This window comes from Macrotis lagotis, chromosome 1 (assembly GCF_037893015.1).
Source record: "Macrotis lagotis isolate mMagLag1 chromosome 1, bilby.v1.9.chrom.fasta, whole genome shotgun sequence".
In the NCBI taxonomy this organism is placed as follows: Eukaryota; Metazoa; Chordata; class Mammalia; order Peramelemorphia; family Peramelidae; genus Macrotis; species Macrotis lagotis.
In genome coordinates, this window is record NC_133658.1 from 736,524,024 (window position 1) to 736,546,572 (window position 22,549).

Sequence of the window (22,549 nt, forward strand, 5' to 3'; positions counted from 1 at the left end):
TTTTAAAAAATAATTCTATCTTAAAAATTTAGACATGTATCCATTTTGCATTTATTGCGGTTTAATATTTTGGCTTTAATATTTTGGCTAATTTTTGTCAAACTTTTTTTTTTAGTTTTCCCAGCAGTCCTTATCAAATAAGGAGTTCTAGTCTAGATAATTTATATGTTTTTAGGGGGTTTTTTTGAACCTTAGGTTATTGAATTCAATTATTTCTTTTTTTTTGTCTATTCTGTTCCAGTGATTTACATTTTTTATTTTTTAACATTACCAAATGAGATTGATGATTGAGTTTGAGCTTTGAAGGTCTAGAAGTGCTATTCTCCCTTCATTTCTGCCTTTTCTTCCCGAGATTATTTCCCTTGATATTCTAGATCTTTGGTTCTTCCAAATGAATTTTGTTATTATTTTTATCTAATTCCACAAAAGACCCCTTTGATAAGTTTGACTGACATAGCACTAAGTTTGAAAACAAATTGGTCATCTTGTCACTTATTCATTCAATCTGGCAATAATCACTGGATATAGATAAGAACTTAAAATTTAAGCAATTCTTTATTACTTTTAGAAACATTTTTTTTCAATTGAATCTATTCACTTACTGGGTGAACTGTGGTAGAATGACTGAAATATTTTGTGTATTTTAAATGTTTTTGCATTTTTTATAAAATACTTCTGTATTTTTAGCCAGAATTTATGAAACTCTGATCCCCATCTTAATAATAGGGATTTAGAAGGAGGGAATGTTTTTCTGAGGAAGAGCTTAAGTAATTGGATTCTCAAGTCTTCTCTCCCTATCTGGTAAAAATAGGTAACTTCCTGATCAAATTTACCCTTCAAACTATGTATATCAACACTTTACATGTAAATCACTTTATATATATCTGAACACATATTTTTGACAACAAAAGCTGAAAATTATCTGCTGAAATTCAGCTACTAGATTTCACACAGAGTTCAAAGAACAGTTAATTGAAAACCAAATGTAAAACACAGGATGTTTAAATCACCCTACTCATTTAACAGGCCTATTCCAAAGTTGCTGCCTCCCAAGAAACTACTATTTCAATGCATAATTCTTTGTTTCCTGCTGTTTGTAGATCATTGATCAAAAAATCTATGAATGACAAAACCAGTCTTTGAACAATGTGAAGCCTGTGGGTAGAGAACACTTCTCTTAGGAGGAGCCAGACTAAGACATTTGAAACAAAGGGAAAACTCTATTGTTTGTGCCTTTTTTGAACAAGGAGACTTTGATGCTTTCTACAGATCTAGAAGATACATCAATGACTTAAAAAGCTCTCCAACTAGCAAGTTGATCTCCCAAAGTGTCAAAGAAAAGTAACTAGACCTCACCATTCTTAAAAAGCATCCAGAAGATTAGAGAACCAAAATTCTTTGCTGATATTCATTTTCTCTAAGTACTGTTACATCTCAAAATTGTTAAAAAGTCTCACAAAATGCTTTTGACTCAACTTTATTTTTTAAAAATGCCAGCAAATATATTTATTTTAAAGATACTATAAAATAGTTTTGGTAAACTTAGTTTGCTGAAGATGAAAGATTAAGAAACATATTTTCTTAATCTTTCATCTTCATCAAATTGACCTTCTTTATAATAAAAAGATGTTTATCCCCAACCAGACTGAATGGAAAGTACTACTAAAGGAATTCTTCAAATATAATCATCACTTACTATGTGTAACTCATTGTTGAACCATGTAGCTCTGTAGTTGAAGTAGAACTTTAATTATTTGTATGTCTCATAACTTTTGTTTGCTAGAAGGGTTTACTTTGCAATTAAAATTGAACTTAAAAAATGTTCTTCAAAATCTCATAACTTGTATATGCCAAATGATGTTACCTAAAAGCATTTTTTTTAGTCTTATAATTTTTGTTTATTGGGTCTATTTGTGATTAAAACTGAACTAAAAAAAAACTCCCTAAAAATTCATAACTTTTAAATGTTTAATGCACACAGACTAGGAATAAATAATTACTATTCTTAAAGACTGATGTTTGGTTAAGGAAATACAGTGAAACCAGATAAAATGATCATATTAATACAAATTTCCAGAACACTTGCATTTTGGGGGAGGAAAATTGACCAGTAGTAAAAACATTTAACTATCATTCTATTATATTTGTATTAGATGTACCTTAGACAGCTCCATTCCTGGACCACATTGTTTGCAAGGGATACAGTTTCCAGAGCGGTCCCTAAATTCTTGTTGTCTACAATCTCCTGTTTCAGACATTATTCTATGTGGCTAAAAGAAAAAAAAAATCCAAAATTCAGAATGAATTGTTCACAATGATACATCACACCGAAGTACCTAGAGCTATTTGGAACAGAAAGCTTAAAAAAAAAAATTCAAGGTATTGTTCTAATAAAGCTGTCTGAAATAACTACTGTCACACCCAGAAATGCTAATTGAGAAGGAAATAAAGCTCATTTTCACTTTTTGAAAAGAGGCCAAGTTAGGATGGGCTGAATAAGTCAAGGAGCCTAATTCTTCAGGGTACTTGAAGGTCCATTCTTTTCCTTTAACACAGAAGAAGGAAAAGTTTTTCTCCTAGGAACCAAGTTTTTTCAACTCCAGGGCAGAATTGCTACTTTCCTCTGACAATTTGGGTGAAAAGTGATATATTATGTCCTTAAGGGCTCTTGCTGTAGCATAAGAATGTCTGGAGACTAGGAAGTGTCCAAGAAAGGAATGGGCATGCAAAGAGAACTATTCTTCCCTGGCTCTGGGGTTTCAACATTCTTCAGTTCCTAAACTTTCAAGTTAACAGCAGCCTATACTTAGATCTGCAAGTAAGAGGATACATTTGCAAATATAATGAATTTGTATGGATTCAATGCAACTACCATTAGTTTTGCAGGAACAAATTCAGACCTTTCCAGATGTATAAAGTATACATTTTACAGAGAATCCATGAAAGAACAATATATATTTGCCTTTAATAGTTTGGATACTAGCTTTGGGAAATAATTCTGAGAATTACTGGGAAAAGAGTTGAAATTTGTAAGATTTGCAAAGTGCTTTACACCTATGATCTCATTTAAACCTCACAATAACTCTTTGGTTATTTTGATAGGCATGATTAATATGATTTTTCCAAAGATGACAAAATTGCCCAGGGTTTCAAGACTTAAGCCTTGGCTTAGAGCTCCGGTCTTTCTGCCTCTACCTCCAGCATTGTCCACTACTCCTGCCTACTGTTAGTCCACTACTCTAGTTAGCAGCACAATTATTGGTTTTGAAATATTCAGAATATGCTATATAAATATAAAATGAGGAGCGGGTAGGTGGCATAGTGGATAAAGCACAGGCCCTGGAGTCAGGAGTACCTGGGTTCAAATCTGGTCTCAGACACTTAATAATTACCTAGCTATGTGGCCTTGGGCAAGCCACTTAACCACATTTGCCTTGCAAAAACCCTAAAAATAAATAAATAAATAAATAAAGATATCATCATTATTGAGTTCTCTTAATAACTTATTAAGATATTAAGATAAATATGTTTGGGGAAGAAATGTCTTAAATTAAGAAACTTTCAGATGGAAACAATGAGGTTTCTTTTTCTTTGTCATTTTCCAAAAGAGGTCTCTCTTTTAGCTCTAAATCTGTGTGATCAACAATTATTTAATTCAAACTTGAAGAGCTCAGAGAAAAAACCAGGACAACACACTATTCAACTGTGATATTACTAATTATATTAGTAATTCCTTCAAAGTTAATGGTTACTTTATATTCTTTCTCAACCTCCCCTCAACCTTTAATATAGAGAAAATTTCTTAAAACACAGAATCATGGAAATCTGAAGAGAGCAAGGAGTGTCTTTGTCTATTTGTTTGGTACAGTTCCATGTATAGAAAGTTTTTTTTAATAAATGTTTTTAGTCAGAGGCCTTATGGCAGGGTGGGAACACCACTGGCTTTGAAGTTATGTGACTTGAGTTTATCTTCTGGCCTGCTACTTAAAACCTCTGTAATCATGGCCAAGTCACTTCTCCAGACCACAATTTTTGTCACCTGTTAAATAAGATGATGGGCCAAGATCATCTTCAAGGCCTCTTCCAGCTCTGAATCTGTGATCCTTTGACAGATGGGCTGTGATTTTCTCTAAGCCCAGAGTGAGATAGAAACATCTAAACTTGGATGAAAAAGGCTATGTTTCAAAGATATTCAGAGAGAAAAAATCCACACAGTCTCCCTTTATAGCTGCTTATACTTAAGAGTTTTACACAAATTTTCCATAAGTCTCATTATAGCTTAACCCCCTTTCTTCATACTCTATCTTACATGGAGAACAGTTACTATCCTCTGTATAATAACCCTTCATATATTTTAAAGATCATTATTAAGCTTTACTTTATTATGTTTCCAGATGAAATAAATTTTAGTTCCTTTTAACTTCCCTCATAGGGTCTATTTTCCAACACTTTTAATCATCTTAATAGTTCTCCTTTGAACCTTTTCCAAGTCTTCCACAAACCTTATAAGCCATGAAGTCCGGAACTGGAAATAATGCTCTGGTCGGGAAGGGTCTAACTCATGCTGAGTATGGCACATTTCTATGAGCCACAAGATAATTTATCATTGTCATGGGGCTAGAAATGTTGTTGCTTCAATTATTTGATTTCCTCTATATTTCAAGGAAAAGAATTTAAATAATGCTATCCAAAGTCAAGATTGGACATTTCTGTCCATTTCTGATTCATTAATTTGTACTACAGAAATAAAAAAAAAATATTTGAAAGACAAAGAAGCCTGAGAATAGAAAACACTCTAGACCATATTCTATTAATTATATTTCTTTTCTTATATTGAAATGAAAAGTAAAATGAAAAGGATTTACTTACCAAATGGTATAGTAAAAATGCTATGGTGAATAATAGTTCTTTTGGTGATCTTTTAGATTCCATCTCTTGATGAACTATATTCCTGATCTGAAAACTAAAATGAAAGAAAATATATTTAAAATTTCTAACATGAATGGATTTACTTTTAATTTCCATTTGAAATACAACAATGCACTTATATTATTTACTATTTAAAAGGAATCATTTTTAAAAATCAACTTGGACAAATGGCCAAAGTTTATTTTTTTAAAACACAGGAGTGAAAAATTAAAGCTTTATCCTGCTAACAATTTTATTTAAAATCTTAATTGACTTTAACCTTCCCTTTTCTATTTGAAATCACTATAGAGTTGAGTATAGTGCACTCTGAAGACCATCACATCTCAAACAGAGACAATGAAATCTACTACTGACTTCAAAGGCAATTCATTCCCCATGCAAGGATGAACTTAGGCTATGCCTCTGGGATGTCAGAACAATCATTTAATGAAGTCAGTGGAGTCAAACAACCAGTCAATTCACTAGTGAAAAAAAGACAGTCAAACAACTTGTTTGACTTGTCAATTTGGTCACAACAGTCAATGAGGAAAATCTGTACATTTGGCATTTGCGAAACCAGATGCAAGCCAGAAGTATGTGAATTAAATATAAATGAAAATTAAGGAAAAATAAGAATAATAGGATAATTGGATTTAAAGTTGGACAGGACCTGAGAGACAGTCAACCCAATACTTTCATTTCAGAGATGGGAAAAATAAAGAGAGCTTAAATCAATAAGGCATTTAAAAAATAATAAACTGAGTGTTAGCATAGACAACATGAAGTTGAAACAGTAGCCTGATAATTCAGAAAGAGAAATTTTTTGAAAAAAAAGATTTTTTTCTCTGTCCCATAATGCTTAGAAGACTGTAATTTGTAAAGCCAATCAAGTTGATTTGTTCACAGTAGCAAAAGGAAAAAAAGTCCTCCTTAAGAAAAAAAGTAATTGTTTAATAGGAAACTCTTAGGTGTCCATCCAGTTGTATTATTGAAAAGTAAGCTGAGAAAGTCCAGGGTTTCTTTGAGTCAGAGACTTTTAAAACAAACATCTAGAAAAAAATGCTCTTGTTTTCTCAAAAAAAAAAAAAAGAACAAAATCCACAGCCTCCTTCCAACTACCTTAAGAAAAACCTCCTCTCTAGTTCTCTGCCTCCCCAAACAAAGCAAGTTACACCAGCATAATAAATAAGAAAAGCCAATCTTTTAGCTGTGGTTGAGTTAGCCAGGGCAACACCAACAAGGCAGCACAAATTCAGAGAAAAAAAGCAGAATCAAATTGGCTGTCTTAAGTCAAATTGAGTGGTAAAACCATTGGGGGAACGGCTGAGTTAACAAAGTATTTTTTTGATCATAAGTTAAGATAAATTAATTTAAAATAATCTAATGCTTCCCATAAAAAGTGAATAGATTGTTCATTTTGCATCCAGCACTTAAATGCTTTAATCACTTAATCACCTGGTTCCCTTAGATTGTGAATACACAGGTATACAAACAAGCACACAAAAAAAATCACAAGGCCTTAAAACTCTCCTTCATGATTATTTATCTTTCTTTAGAGTCCAGGATAGCAGGATTATGGATTTAGATGAAAGGGAATTTGGAGGTCTAATCTAACCTTTCTTTCTAAAGAAGAGAAAACTGAGGTCCAAAGAGGTTGATTTGCTCAAACACAAGTAAGGTAGCAATTCAGGATTTGAACCCAGGATCTCTGGCTACAAGTCCAGGGTTCCTTCCACTAGCCCAACATTGTTAAAAAGTACCTACAAGAGGCAGCTAGGTGGCACAGTGGATAGAGCACTGACCCTGGAGCCAGGAGGACCTGAGTTCAAATTCAGACTCAGACACTTAATAATTACCTAGCTGTGTAACCTTGGGCAAATCACTTAACCACATCGCCTTACAAAAACCAAAAGTATAAGACAAAAAGTATCCACAACATGAAGTGATGAATTTTTAACGATTAAAAATATTTGTCATTCTAATTTTGAAAAATTATTTAAAAATGAAAATTTTAAATTTGTATATAAAGATCTCAACATCAAAGGGCTGAGTTTCATGGGATTCAAAAAACTGACAAGGGCAATCAATGAGACAGTTGGTAGAGCATCTAATTTGTTTAGAATTCTACACTGAGTTTTGTGGGAAGTTGACAGCATCAGTGGGGGAGGGGGGAATGATATACTAACAGTTATGAACTTTTATAACTACTTAAAAACCTGGCTTTGACCCTTCAGTGCTTGAAAGCTAATAAGGTAACACACACACACACACACACACACTCACTCACTCTCTCTCTCACACACTCTCTTCATTGAAATGTTAAGACTACTATGGATTCAAATTAAAGGATCATGCCTTATTTTAGATGAGTTTTTTAAAACAGGACAAAATAATTTTAAAATACTGGCCTCATAAGAAACATCCTCTCTTATTTCATTAACACATGTCAAATTGGCCCAAAACAGAGAGTTGAATGAAGAATTCACAACTAGCTGTTTCATGTCTAACATTTTAAAGGGACAAGCATTTCTCCTAAGAAATTAAATCTTCCAGTATTTGCACTGTTCAAAAAAAAAAGCAAAGTAGAACCCTATCATATTGTTCTCTGATTCTTTTGCTAGCTGTACCACTCACTAGTAATGTGACACTTAACATCTCTGTACTAAAGAGAAGGAAGGACAGCCCCACTTAACATCCTTAATTCACTGGATTGTAGTAAGGATCAACAGACATAATGCATGTGAAAGTATTTTGAAATTTGTACTCTACAAATTATATTTGGCATTATTATATTGGCATATATTTGGCATTATTATTATTGTTAGCATCATTTGACAGGCAACCAGATAGTTTCTACTCCCAAAAGTATAGGAGGAAAAAAAGTCTCAAAGGTGATGGGCCCACCTAAGACTCTAAGAATGAATTTTGGTGAAAGGACATTGGGGTTAAGTGGGCTCTGCTCTATGGGAAACTGAATGTCACTCTACTTCCTTGTTTCGGATTTTTTATACTGTCCTTTCTTAGATGAAACAGGTTTATTAATGGGCATTTTAATATGTACGTAATAGGAGAAATTTAACTTGTCATGATGTTTAAAATCAAGGGACATTTTGCAAGCAACAGCTATGACGAAGGATTGGGAGTATGAACTTAAATTTACTGGAATAAAATGAAAGCAGTATGAATTGCTTTGGCATTCAAAACAGGGGGAAAAGTAGGCAAAAAAGTCAAGCATTTTAAATAATAATATTGAAAGTTAAAAATCAAGGGAAAAAATTACATTTCAATGACTGAAATGTCATTTGTTAAACTTTTTTTCTCAAATACTTAAAAATAACTTTTTAGATTGTTCAATGTTTAATTGATGAAGTTATAAAGAATGTCAAGATTCAAGAATGACTGTGATTATGTGTAAATGAACAGCTGATTGGTGTACCCTGTTAATATATATTCATCCTATATGACACCTCCACCATCTTTTTGGTGCGGGTGGGGATGGTGGTAATAGGCTTTGCTAGGTCGAGCAGAGGATAGTGGCTGAACTTGGAATCAGGAAAATTCAACTTCCTGAGTGCAAATCTGGTCTCAGACATTTACTAGCTCTATGACCCTGAATAAGTCACTTAACCCTGTTTACTTCAGTTCCTCCTCTGTAAAATGAGCTGAAGAAGGAAATTGCAAACAACTCCAGTTCCCTGCCAAGAAAATTCCCAAAAGAAGTCACAAAGACAAGACTGAAATGACTCAATCACAATAATAGCCTATATGTGGAACCACTATATGATAGAGAGAATATAGACTAATCTTAGCAAGTTAATTATATTTAAGAAGCATGTGCAGGGGAGGGGGTGGCTAGGTGGAGCAGTGGATAGAGCACCAACCCTGGAGTCAGGAGTACCAGAGTTCAAATCCAGCCTCAGACACTTAATAATTACTTAGTTGTGTGGCCTTGGGGAAGCCACTTAACCCCATTTGCCTTTCAAAACAAAAACAACCTTAATAAAAAAAAAAGAAGCATGTGCAGGTGAGACTGAAAATGCCAGTGACTCATACATGCTCCAATTCCTTGAAACCCTGTGCATTTAATAGTCCCCTGTGACTGAGGAACAGAGGTAGCAGTGAGTACAGTTGGTTATCAGAAAATCTTTTCCTTCCTGAAGCATATCCTTCTATGCTTTGTTGCTTCTGCAAAATACTGGTATGCCTGCCATTGTTCTAAGTAATCACACCAAAGAGAGATCCACTGAGAATAATTAGAAGACTTGAATTACATAGACCAGACAATAATCATAACAACTATCATTTATAAAGTACCCTACATATATTATTATTCAGTCCTCACAACAACTCTGGGAGATGGTTGTTATTATTATTCCCACTAACAAATGAAGTAAGCAGAGGTAAACTGAGAGATTTGTCTTTTATCTAGGATCATAGAGTTCAATGGATAGGTCTGGAGTCAGGTAGACTTAGCTTCCAGAGTTCAAATTTAGCTTCAGGCGCTTAATACCTGTGTGACCTTAGGCAAGTCACAACCCTGTTTGCCTCAGTTTCCTCATCTGAATAGAGAAGGAATAGCAAATCACTCTAATATCTTTGCCAAGAAAACCTCAAAGAAGAGTCAGACATTACTGAAACAATTCAACAACAGCAAATAGTGTGTATGAGGCAGGATTTGAACTCAGGTCTACCTCTCTTCTGGAAGTAGCTACCTATTAAATAAGACATCTGAGTGGCTCATTTTGGTAAGTGGGATTGATAATGCAACTATTTCCCATTTCGATAGCTTCTAAATGGGAAAAATCTAAGACTTTTTTTTTAAAAAAAAAAAGTACACCTCCACATCTAAATATCTAAATAATGTCATGGTAGCCACCCAAGATAGGGTAAAGGGTCTTAATGATGATGATGTCCTTTTTCCTGGAGGACCATGACATCAGTGAGGTAATGCCATGAGAAGTACTTGAATTAGATTTGAATGAGGGGGTGAGTAGTCACCAGGATCACTTTCTTCTACAGAGCCATTTGGATCCAGTGACCAAATATGAATCAGAACAACTGGAGATGACCCATTGGATATGAGGCAGTTAGAGTTAAAGAGACTTACCCAAGGTCACACAGCCAGGAAGGGTCAAGTATCTGAGACTGAATTTGAACTCCTGTCCTCCGGACTCCAAACCCAATGTGCCATCCACTGTGCTACCTAACTGACCCTGGGGACTTAATACATGCTTATTGAACAACTGATCTCCATCTTGTGTGAAAGCTAGATTAGTTAAAAAGAAAACAAGGGTCTTGATGCTTGACATCTAAAGTTTGGGTTTGGCTTTTTTTTATATTTTCCTTCATATTCTTTTGATTCTATATTTCCAAGAATGAATTATATGTATAGTTTTGACAGTGACCCAAAATGTGAATCTTAAAAGAGCATTTCAAATAGCCTGGATAATTTTCAGAACAAGTCACTTATTTTTATTTTATTTTCCATCCTATCTATAAAAGCCATTTGATTTATTAGTCACTAGATACAACTCATGTTAGAGGTAATCGTTTTCATGTAATAATCATATATTAACTTTATAAAATGAAGCTATATTCATCCCTTGCATTTTTTCCAGTATGCAATAATATGAAATATTTTTTAAATCAACTTTAATGTAAACTGGCATACTCGCAATTTATAAAAACCAGGGTTGAGGTAAAGCCAGTGCTATAAATGCAGGCTTTGGTATTTTAATACCTATACTGTAATCATAAATGGATTAAAAACAAATGTCAGTCCTAAATGTCAAGTGATGCAGAATGGATGATAAATATAGGGTATTCCTATTTTCAGGACGGATTACAACCACCAGCATCTCCTATGGTCTATATGCTTATATTTGAGCTTTCAACTTTACTCTCTTCAGCTATAAAATGTCCTTGTGGCATTGTGTAACTGGCAAATCTATGAGCAACCTAGGCACTCTTAGAGAGGTGTGCTGTATTACACATATTGATGTTGGCTTAGAAATGGAAATGATTTTCCTTTTTGCAATCATGAAATATTTTCTACAAGCTTTAAAATTTTCTGCTGCCAAATGCAATATCTTCAAACACTCAGAGTTCAAAAATGTTAAGACCTAATGTCAGGCTCTAAAAATCATGCCAATTTGGAAAAAAAATCAAATCAGTACAGGGTTTTTCAAGTCTAGTTTCTCCTTCCTCTTACCCTACCTCCTAATAATGAATAAGTTTCATGGATTAATGAGGGTATATCATTTTTATACTATAGGACATATTGATGCTTTCAAAATTGTCACCCAATGATGACATAACCACTAAAAAAAAATTCCATCCTAAAATGGGAGCAAACATCAATTTGAAAAGAAAAGGAGCTTAAAAAGACCACATTTCCCTTCATTTGGAGGAAATTGTACTCCTCCATCCTCCAAATATAGCTGTCTAAGCTATTCTTTTAAAATATATCCTAAGGAGATTACAATACCTTCTTTCATAAGTCACTGAAGTCTTCTTTTCTTCAGGCAAAATACTAGCCATTCCTTTACGACCTAGACAAGCTAGTTGAAGAGCCCCTTAATAACACTCACTCAGGCTGATGAGTATTTGTGCCACTTTGTTTCATATAAGTGCTGCAGCCTTTTTATCTCAGATAGAAAAAAAATCTTTTTAAAAGGATATTCAGACCCACAGGCATACTTTTTAAAACTCAGAACAAAATATGATTACATTCAATTATCCTAATTTTTATTGTCAGTATGTCTAAAAGATAATCAGTTGTGAATGCACTGTCATGAAAAACAAAATGCACTGTACAACTGCCTCCTTCTGATTTTTGTCTTTAGCTTTGAAGTTTATTTTTAAATCTCTATTTAATAACAAATTGCCATTGGGCAAACTTTTTTCAACTGGTTTTATAATACTGGTCAATGCAATGGGAAGAGAGATGTATTTGGTATCAGAACCTTGTGGCGCAGTGGATAGAGTGCTGGATCTAGAGTCAGGAAGACTCATTTTCCTGAGTTCAAATCTGGTCTCAGGCATTAACCAGTTGTGTGACCCTGGGCAAGTCATTTAACCCTATTTGCCTCAGTTGCCTCATCTGCTAAATGAGCTGGAGATAGAAATGACAAACCAATCCAATATCTTTGCTAAGGAAATGGAGTAACAAAGAGTCAGACACAATCCAACAACAGCAATCATCTTAGACATTTCATTTCTATTTTTTGGTCACTCAGGTTCCCCACCTGTAAAAAAGGGTTTGGACCAGATGAGTTCTAAAATTCCTTCCTGCTCTAGGTTGATGATCCTATAATTGACTTGTGAAACTAAGGCAATCAATTCAAATACTTGGAATGTACATTTATTCTAGGTGGGAATATTTATTTAAAATGCATTAAATGAAAACAAAACATGAACTTCTGCTACAATTGTTTTTGCTTTTTTACTGCAGTTTTTTATAGTTTTTCTTTAAATTTTTGTTCTTGAGGTTTAGAATCAGCTAGTCTTTTCCAAACATTAAAATGGTTATTTGTTATTAAATAATGAGGGATATAGGTTCAATCCTTTAAATAAATTTGAAAATGAGAAGTCACATTCTATTTTATTTCTAAATCTACCTATGATTCTATTCACAAATATGGATGGAACTTTTTGCTTTTGATTAAGAGTTTCCTCAGTAAGCTCTAAGTACATGAAGTAAAATTATAACTGAGATAAGTAGCAGTCATCTGGCACAGGCAGTATGTATCTACTAGAAATTCTACAATCTATGTAAACTACAGATCACAATCATCTGAAGTGATCAGATTTTATGCATCTTTTTTTAAAGCTTCATAGAGATGTAGACCTAGACTAATAGAAGCCACAGTCCTAAAATAAAATCCTTTTATAAGAGACCTTACCAGTTTATAAAAGCAAAGACAAATTTTTATGTTCTAAAATTCATATTTTTATCTAAGACTAATTTTAAATTTCTACAAAGCTTACTTCATGGCTCTTTAATTAAAGGAATAAGATACTTCTGTTTATCCCAAAAACATACAAACAATAAATCAACTAGCATTTATAATAGAAAGAAACTAATACAATTTAAACTCAGGTTATGTACTCTTTGTAAATGGAATAGTAAACAAGAGATTTTCATTAATAAGTAAATAGCAATAAGAAACAGACTAGTGCTATATATATAGTAACAAATTCATATTGTCCTTCAAGGTTATGAAAAAATCCTTTAAAAAGAAGACAAATTTCACATTAAAATGGAATTTGGGTCACTGAAAATGCTTTTTAGCATAAATAGGTGAATAAAATGCCAAGAACAGCCTTATAATGTTCTGAATTAATGATGACTGATTAAAGACACACAACACATGTCTTTCTGGAATAAATTCACCAATGAACTGTGACATTAAGGAACCAAATATTTTTCTTTTCTGTGTCATATAAGCTCATCATTTTCTAATTTATACCTTCTACTTATTCATTTATTTACTTTAAATATATTTCCTTGCAAGAAGCTTCTGATGAATAATTTGGAGAAGGATGACAGCTATTGGTTTCAGGACTCAATTACTGTCAATTCTCAAATCTAAATTCTATCTGAAAACTGGTCAGTAAGTGATAAGTGAAACCTCACCTACTTGAGAAGCATATGGAAATAAAGTAGCAGCAAAAATGCCCAAGGCTTACAATTACTTACACAACATAAAAGATGGACAACTTAAAGGAAGTTGAAGAAATCCTTCCTTAATGCAATATTATCTGCCCCTTACAAAAAACTATTGATTTATGAAATAACTGCATTAAAATAAATACATCATGTTTAACAACAACAGTTGCTGACAATATAGAGTGAATCAAGTAAGATTTTACAAGAAAAAGAATACATTTCTGTCAGTCAATATAAATTTATTAAGTACCTACTAGGCATCCTGCCACTGTCCTAAGTTGAGTTATAAGTGAACTTTACACAGATCTACTACAGTTAACAAAAATTGTATTCTATCTGTTTTTGTTTACAAAATTGACGTTTTTGTTCTTGCAAAAAAAGAAGGGATCCCATTAAAGATTTCTTACGTGCTAAACACAGTCAAGATAAAAAGTGCCCCATAATCAAGGCAGTCCATTCATTTCTACTCATCCAAACCTTTATTACCAAGGTCATAATTAACTCCATGTTCTATTTATCTCCACAGAACATCAACAGCAAATATAAAAAGACTCACAGGTTGTTAAGATCAAACCTTTTCCCCTTTAAACAGGAAAGAAATGGCAACCACAAATCTGTTAAACTCTCTGCTACATCATTTTTTTTTACATTAAAGACCTTCATAAATGTCAACCTTCAACAGAAAGGATAGCATGTTTATGTAACATTTATGAGGCTTTTGAAAGCCTCTTTCTCCCACCCTCACCGGCTACAATTTTTTTCCCTGCAAATGCAGAGCCTAAACTTGTTAATATGAGAGGCTGCTTCCAGCTGCTACAATCAGGCAGCTTAGCAATGCTCAATGCTGGATGCCCCTGGCTGCTCTCGCACACAGTCATTTGGAGTTATTTTCGAGGTGACCACTAACACAACTGAGACCACGCGTCTGATGATACACTACGCAAAGTTCTCGACTTTTCTCTGCCTCTCACCCAAATTCTAGAGCACTCAACAAGGTCCTTGGGACAAGCCCATGTTTTTTTGAGAGAGTCCAAGTATAACCTTCCCTTTCAGAAGAGAATAAATAAAATTTCCCCACTCCTCTCTCTGGCTCCGAGATGCTCACTTTGCCCTGCCGAACTCGGAATCTCTCAGCTTTCCCCCTTCCCTGAAAGGCTCAGAGCCGGCCTGGCCGCCCTCCCTAGCCATCCAGCGCGCGCTGCCTCTCCAAAGCTAGCCAAGCCTCACACCTTCTGCCGCACTGGACGCGTTCCCAGGCCGGGCGACCCTCACAGGCAGCGCAGCGGCTCTCCTCCGGCCCCGCCACGCCGGAGTGGCCCGAAGGCGAGCATAGCACACGGCCGGGCAGGGCTGGTCAGCAGCCCGGGCGAGGCGCCCATCCAGGGGCAGCTCGCCCCCTCCAGGCCCGCGGAGGCCCCTCTCGGAGCGCACTCCTCCGCGCCCGGCTCCCCGCTTCCCCGCGGAGGCCCTCCAGGGTCAAGTCCCACGCAGCTCGGCGCCGGATGGAGCCGTGCTGGGCTAGAGGGCAGCGGGGCTGGGCGTTGGGAGGGACGGTGGGTCCTGGGGGGCAGCTGCTGCCCCGAGCTGTAGCCTCGGCCGGGCAACAGCAGCCACCGCTGCCACCACCGCTGCCACCACCACCACCGACTTCGCCTCCCCAGCCCTCTAGCCTCGCTCACTCCTCGCAGCCCCGCCCTCCTCTCCTGTGCTCTCCTACCTCCTCCTCCTCCTCCTCCTCCTCCTCCTCCTCCTCCTCCAACTCTCCTTTGCAGGCCCAGCCCTCTTCTTCACAGCCAGGCTGGTCTCTCCAGAGACCAAACATTCATTGTAGGGTCTGCGACCCCCCCACCCCCACCCCTACCCCTTACACCCTTATTTGTGCTCTGCACCTGGGCTATCCCACCTTGCTCCAACCTTATCGGGGATGCTCACTACCTTGGCAATACTGGGGTTCGGTGAATTACACACCCTCCTTCTTCAGGGTCTGAGACTCCCCTCAACACTAACCTCCCTCCTAGGAGGCTGGAGAGGCACTGGAGTAGGTAGCCAAGGGCAAGAGGTAGTAACAGCAAGTTGACAGGTGCTTCTTGCGTTCTTTTTATGATGGGAAGAAGAGAAGAAAGGTTGCAGTGGGTAAAGGGAAGGATGAGAACAAACATTTAAGCACCTTTACAAACATCTCATTTCATTCTCACAATAACCCTGGGAACTAACTAGGTGAATCTCATTTCCATTTGAGGAAACTGAGGCAGACAGAGTTGAAGTGACTTGCCCAAGGTCACACAAGTAGGAAGTTGTGTCTGAGGATGGATTTGAACTCAGGACTTGCTGACTCCAGACGGACCAGGGTTCTATTCTCTTCTGCCACCTAACTACCCCTACACAGAAGGCTTCTCTTCTGCTCTTGGCATTTTCCCCATTTGATTCTTTTTTTTTTTCCTGTTTTGGTTTTTGCTAGGCAATAGGGTTAAGTGGCTTGCCCAAGACCACACAGCTAGGTAATTATTAAGTGTCTGAGGTCTGATTTGAACTCAGGTCCTCCTGACTCCAGGGCCGGTGCTCTATCCACTGTGCCACCTAGCTGCCCCTCCCTCATTTAATTCTATAAATATTAAATACCTACTATGGGCAGAGAATTATTAGAAGTGAGGGAGATAAAAAGGTAAGAAATAGATCCTGCTCTCACAAAACTCATAATCTAATGAGACACAAACACAAATAACTATAGTTAAAACAGCTCTTTCCTAGATATCTAGGCTACTTCTGGAAAAACTCCTGATATTTTCCCTTGTCAAGTTTCAGTTCTCACTGCCTAAAGGTCATATCCAGTAGCAAGAACCCAACTATTGCATTTGCCTATTCTTGGTTGAGGAAAGCTCTTCCATTCAACCCCATAGGCAGATGTGTATGCCATGAAAGAGGGGTGGCACAGTAGGTCAAGGAGATCATTGTTAACCACTATGTTTTGAGCATCTACTATAAATGCATTGCACTATGTTAGTACCCGAAGAGTGATTCAAAGACATATAAGAGAACTAAGTAGTCTATTAGCTAAGTGGACAGAGTGCTGAGCCTGGAATCAGAACTCAAGTCATCTATCTGAATTAAAATCTGACCTCAGACACTTCCTAGTCATATGACTTTGGGCAAGTCTCTTAACCCTGTTTGCCTCAGTTTCCTCATCTGTAAAATGAGTTGGAGAAAGAAATAAAATGGCAAATTACTTCAGCATCTTTGCCAAGAAAATCCCAAATAGTCATGAAGAGTCAGAAACATTTGAATAATAAGACTAGCACCAGGGGTATATGATGATAGATGGGGTATATGAACATGGAAGATTTTCTTTTATTTTGATAACTGTATTTCAATAGATGGATTCCTTTTTTTAGTCCAATGTATTTAAAAATATTATTTTGAGGTTTCACCTGAGTCCAAAAGGAGTTTAATATACATGTATTAATTAAAAATCTTTGAACTAGCTCGTTAAAGTTTGATATATGCTAGTCAAAGCTCTCCAGGTGCTTTTTAAGCTTTTTGAAGTCAAAGATTATCCTTTATACTTCTTTACTTATGGAGCATATGACTCTGCACATCCTGCCATCTTCTCGCTTCTTATTTCTGCCTTCTGACAGCTTTCCAATCCCAGCTAAAAGTCCATCTTCTACAGGAAGCTTTTCTCAGTTCTCCTTAATTCTATTGTCTTCCCTCTCTGGGTTATCTATAATTTATTCTGTGAAGAGGTTTTTTTTTGGGGGGGGGTAGATGGTTACTTGAATGTCATCTCCCCTGTTAGACTATAAGCTCCTTGAGGACAGGGACTGTCTTTTGCCTTTCTTTGTATCCCCCCCCCCCCCCAAGGCTTAGCATAGAGCCTGTTTCCTAACTGTCCATATATTTATTTTGTTTTGTTTTGTTTTTAGGTTTTTGCAAGGCAAATGGGGTTAAGTGGCTTGCCCCAGGCCACACAGCTAAGTAATTATTATTAAGTGTCTGAGGCCTTATTTGAACTCAGGTACTCCTGACTCCAGGGCCCATGCTCTATCCACTGCACCACCTAGCCACCCCAGTCCATATATTTGTTGAGTTACTGGCAAATTGACTGAAGATGATGATGATGATGATTTACTACTACCATACATGGAAATGGTGAGAATTCCGAAGAATCTTTCATAATTATATGGCTTATTAGATCCCTTTCTGCTCTGAATTCATGATCTGCTATAGATAGACCAAAGGCTAATTAGCCCAACTCTCTCATTTTACAGATATGGAAACTGGGCTTAGGGAAGCCAAGCAACTTTTCCAGCATCATATCAATACCAAGTATCAAAAGAGAGATTTGAACCCATTTCCTTTGACTCCAGAGTCACTGCTCTTTCTATAGTACCATATTGCCTCTCTTACATTTACAAATTACTAAGCAATTTCAAATATGGACCCATAGCTCAGAACTATAGTTTCCTATAATGGAGTCCAACCTTGGAGATTTTTCAATCACCATAATCAGTTTATCTCTGCTCCAGGGACTCATAGGCCATCTAAATTTGGCTAATTTCTAGGTGTCCTTATTTGCCTTTCAAACTCAGTACAAATAAGGAATCAAACATCAAACACATTTATTAATTCAATCATAAAAACAAAAGAATTGTTCTGAATTCATAGTTAAAAAAGAGCAACTAAGTTCCATGTTCTTGAGGGACCTATAACATGGCTCTAATCTTATGGTGAAAACCTAAAGTTAATCTCTGCCCACTCCACTCACAAAGCCCAGAAAGAATTCTCATGGACCAGATAAGGACATTATCTAAGGACAGTACCAGTTAAGACTAAGTCTGTGTGCTTCATTTCTCTGTTCCTTGCCCAGGTTATCTTTCTTCCTTGTTCCAATTGTTCCTTGTTCCAATTCAGTTCTAGCTCCTGCTGTGAATTAAAAACTCTTTGGCTTAATAAAAATAATAATTAAAAAAACTATTTTATTGCTCTACTGCTGCCAACTTGTGTTCTTATAGAACATGACTTTGTCCAAGAACTCTTCACTTTTCCTTTGCTTCTGCATTCACCAACTCCATCTGCTCTCTTACATTGCTTCTTTTATTTTTGCCAAGTTTTCCCCCTTTCTTTTGGAAAATGTTACAGCCAGAACCAATATGCCTTTGGTCTAGTTTACATGTCTCCATTCCCTTTGTTAGTCAGACTTACATAGTCTGTACACTTAAAAGCCCCTCGGGTAACTGTGAAGACCTTTGTTCTGGACCTTCACTCTTAGTTAAGTAAATTCTATTCACTTTTCCTTGCCTCAGAGTACAAGTAATATGCTCCAATAGGACCAGAACCCTTCAAAAAAAACAACAACAACTTTCTGAGGTTGAGTTGAATGCTGTCTTTATTCTCTTTTCCACTTCCCATCATCTCTCAGTCCCTAAGTCCCAAACCACCTTATTCAGAGACTTGAAGAAACCTGAAGAGAACACCAGGAACCTAGAAAGTTAAGCTTGCAGCCTTTGCATCAAGCTTGCCACAATAGCAAAGGCCCACTTCCTTACTACCCATGACCTCATTTGATCCTTTCAACAACCTTGTGAGAGAGGAAAGACATTGTTACTTTCAGTTTAAAGATGAGAAAACTGTGTTTCAGGGTGGGCAGGTAACTTGTCCAATCACATTCTCTCTCCATTTTGGTCAGAGTAGAATATATGCATAGGGATGCATAAATGGCATAAATGTGAAGGACAGATTAAGGAAGGAAATAATAATTTGCTAAGTGATGAATCTATGCCAGGCATTATGCTAACAACTTTCCAAATGTTATCAGATTGAATCTTGACAATAACCTTGACATGTAGTTGTCATTTTTATCCTTATTTTATAGTTGAGGAAACTGAGGCAGGTAGAGGGAAATCATATCATTTAATACATATCTGAGACTATTATTTGAATTCAGGTCTGACTCCAGCCCCAGTTCTTTACACCCTGCACCATCTAACTAATGGGAAACAAGTGAAGGCAAGCCTACCTGGTAGAAGGTGATTGCCATATTACAGATGGGAAGTAATGAGGCTCAGTACTAAATCTGAGTAGCACTGGGAAAAAAAGAAGGGACAAATGCAATGGATATAACTCAGGTTGGATTAAAAATAAATGAATAGGAGGAATATGAGTCAAAGATAGCCCCAAGGTTGTAAACATGAGAGATTGGATGGATTAATGGTAATTCCACTGGTGAAGTCAGAAGGAGGTACCACTTTGAAGGAGAAAATAATAAGACTGTTTTTGGGACATAGAAAAGTTGAGGTGTGTTGGTGATAGAAAAAAAGGCAGAAAATTCTGTAGGCAACTGGGAGTGAAAATGTGAAACTCAGGAAGATAAAACTTGGGAATCATTTGCAAAGAAGTGAGAACTGAACTACAAAACTGACAACAGAAAGAATAAAAAATACGGACAACTTTAGAGAACACTCAAATTAAGACTGAGGAGACAGCAAAAGAGACAAAAGATGACCAGAAAATTAGAAGAAACAGGAGAGTATCCAGAAAGAGAACCATCAAGAATTTAAAAATGCTGCACAGAAGTCACAGAAAAAGAATTTGGGGCAGGCAGAGAGAATGCCATTGAATTTGATTATAAAAGAGAAGTTGTTACAATTGTGGGTATAGTAGTCATGGAAAAGGAGAAGAGACTGGGTAGTGAGGAAATAGACATATTGCATATAGATAATATTTTTAAGAACCTTGCAATGAAGGAGATTCTGAATGGTAACTGAATAAAGTAAAAGTGTCAAGGGAAGGCCCTTTTAGGACAGGGGAAACCTGACCTCATCTGTAGTCACATGCTTTGCCCCATTTGGTCTGGTATCCTCTTTGTTCCAAACCATAAACAGATCATGATCATTTTTGCATCTGTGCCCTTTGGTTAATACTTTCCCCTGCCTGAAATAAATCGTGGTCCTACCTCCTTCAGAACTCCTCTGTAATTTTTTAGTTCCCATTGATTTCTCTGCATTTAGCAATTAATCTCCAGTTGTTTCAAATGTGCTCATTTTGTTTCTCCCTAGAAGACTGGAAGTTCCTTGAGGGCAGATCTTGTCTCATATACAATACCATCAAGTATAATACCAATCACATATAAATAGATGTTGAGTCAATACATTTTTATTATTTAATCTTTTCAGTGTCTGACTCTTCATGACCTATTTAGGGTTTTCTATATTGGAGGGGTTTTCCATTTCCTTCTTCAGCTTACTTTTACAGATGAGAAACTGAGGCAAATAGGGTTAAGTGACTTGCCCAGGGTAACACAGCTAGGAAGTATCTGATGCTAAGTTTGAATTCAGGAAGATGAGTCTTCCTAATTTCATCCAGGCACTCTATCCACTGTACTACTTAACTAATCCAACACTTATTATACTATTAAATCTAAAGTAATTCATAACATGTAGTTAAAAATTTTAATATTATTTGGAATTCATCTTCTAACAATAAAATACTTTAAAAATAAAAGGGCATTTTTTGTGCTACATACCAATAATTAGCTATCTATAATTTTGAAATAGCAAGTTATTTATGGTAGTACTTCTGTATCAATTATTATGCATTATATTTGAATATTTTATATATGTATATTTAATGAATATATTTTAAATATGTGTATATATTTGATGCACATATATGTTTCAAATATATATGTATATTTGATGTGTGTTTATATTATTAAAATTATATAATGCATACTTGATAGTTATATATAGTTAAATATTGTATATGTATATTTGAAGTATAATCTGTGTATATTTAGTATATGTATATTTTAAATATTATGTAAATTAAATATATGTCAATATTAAATATAGATGATTTACTTAATCTAATCATTCATCCAACAAACCATTGAAAGTACTGTGCTACAGTGAATAGAGCCCATTTGGGATTTTTTTTTGGCAAAGATACTAGAGAGGTTTGCCATTTCCTTCTGCTCATTTTTATTGATGAGGAAACTGAGGCAAACAGGATTAAGTCACTTGTCCAGGAACACACAGCTATAAAGTGTCTAGGGCCATATTTGAATTCAGGAAAATGCCAGGCCTGACTTTAGACCTGGACATTCTATCCACTGTACCACCTAGTTACTGAGGACTATCCCCTTAAAAAAAAATTCTTCACCTCAAGCATTCCAGGATGGTTAAACCCATGTAACTTTTATCTGAAAAAAAAGGAGATTCTTTCTATAGTAGAGGAGTTAGAAGTTTGAAAAAGACTGGAGCCATCTTTGGTTTGAAGGTTAAAAAACTTCCTCTGCTTCCTCCCTTTTTCTCATTCTTTTCCCCTCTTGTTTCTCTTTTTTTCTAATCCCTATCTATTTAGAGGAAGGAGAATGAGGTAGCCACAGAAGTTTGTGTACTATGAATGTCCTCTCTGTAAGTTCCAACTTCCTTTCAACTCTGATAATACCAGTTTCTCTATGTTTCACATTAAGTTTCACATCAGAATGTCTAAGGTATGAGTTTTAGGTTTTTGTATCTTTGTAGATGCCTGTGGCATCTTCCTCTCCTCTTGGGAGTGCTCTCTTCTCTCTCTCAGAGGGAAAAGAATCAGGTCAACTGAGTGTCTTGACCAAGGATTGTTTTAGCCTGAAAAAGAGAAGTGGATAGATTCTTAAAAGTCTGCAAATGTGTGATACTTATGAACTCACTTGTGTCCTATACCTGCTCTTCAATTTATAGAGTTGCTAGAGGACACTAAGATGTTGTCAACAAGCAAGAACTAGAACTTGAATCCAGGCCTTCCCTGAGATCTGATCCTTGCCCATTCTACTACACTTTCTCTGGATTTTGTGATAACTGGAAGGATTATGGTATTCATAATTATCTATTATTCACATAATACACAAAAGTATTATAAGAGAAAATTATTAAAGAAGATCTGAACCATGTTAAATTTTTAAAAACAATCTTGTTGCCACCTTTTAATGCCTTT

General features: G+C 36.0%; 1 protein-coding gene across 1 annotated transcript in view; it reads right to left on the minus strand.

The window, feature by feature from the left end:
* Positions 1 to 5,476, minus strand: part of TNFRSF19 (TNF receptor superfamily member 19) — a 97,690-nt gene extending 92,214 nt beyond the window's left edge. Inside the window, 4 exon segments of the mRNA XM_074213300.1 lie at positions 2,160 to 2,270; positions 4,870 to 4,936; positions 4,938 to 4,963; positions 5,468 to 5,476. Of these exon segments, the coding sequence (XP_074069401.1) occupies positions 2,160 to 2,270; positions 4,870 to 4,936; positions 4,938 to 4,963; positions 5,468 to 5,476 (213 nt within the window).
* Between the last annotated feature and the right edge of the window lie 17,073 nt (positions 5,477 to 22,549).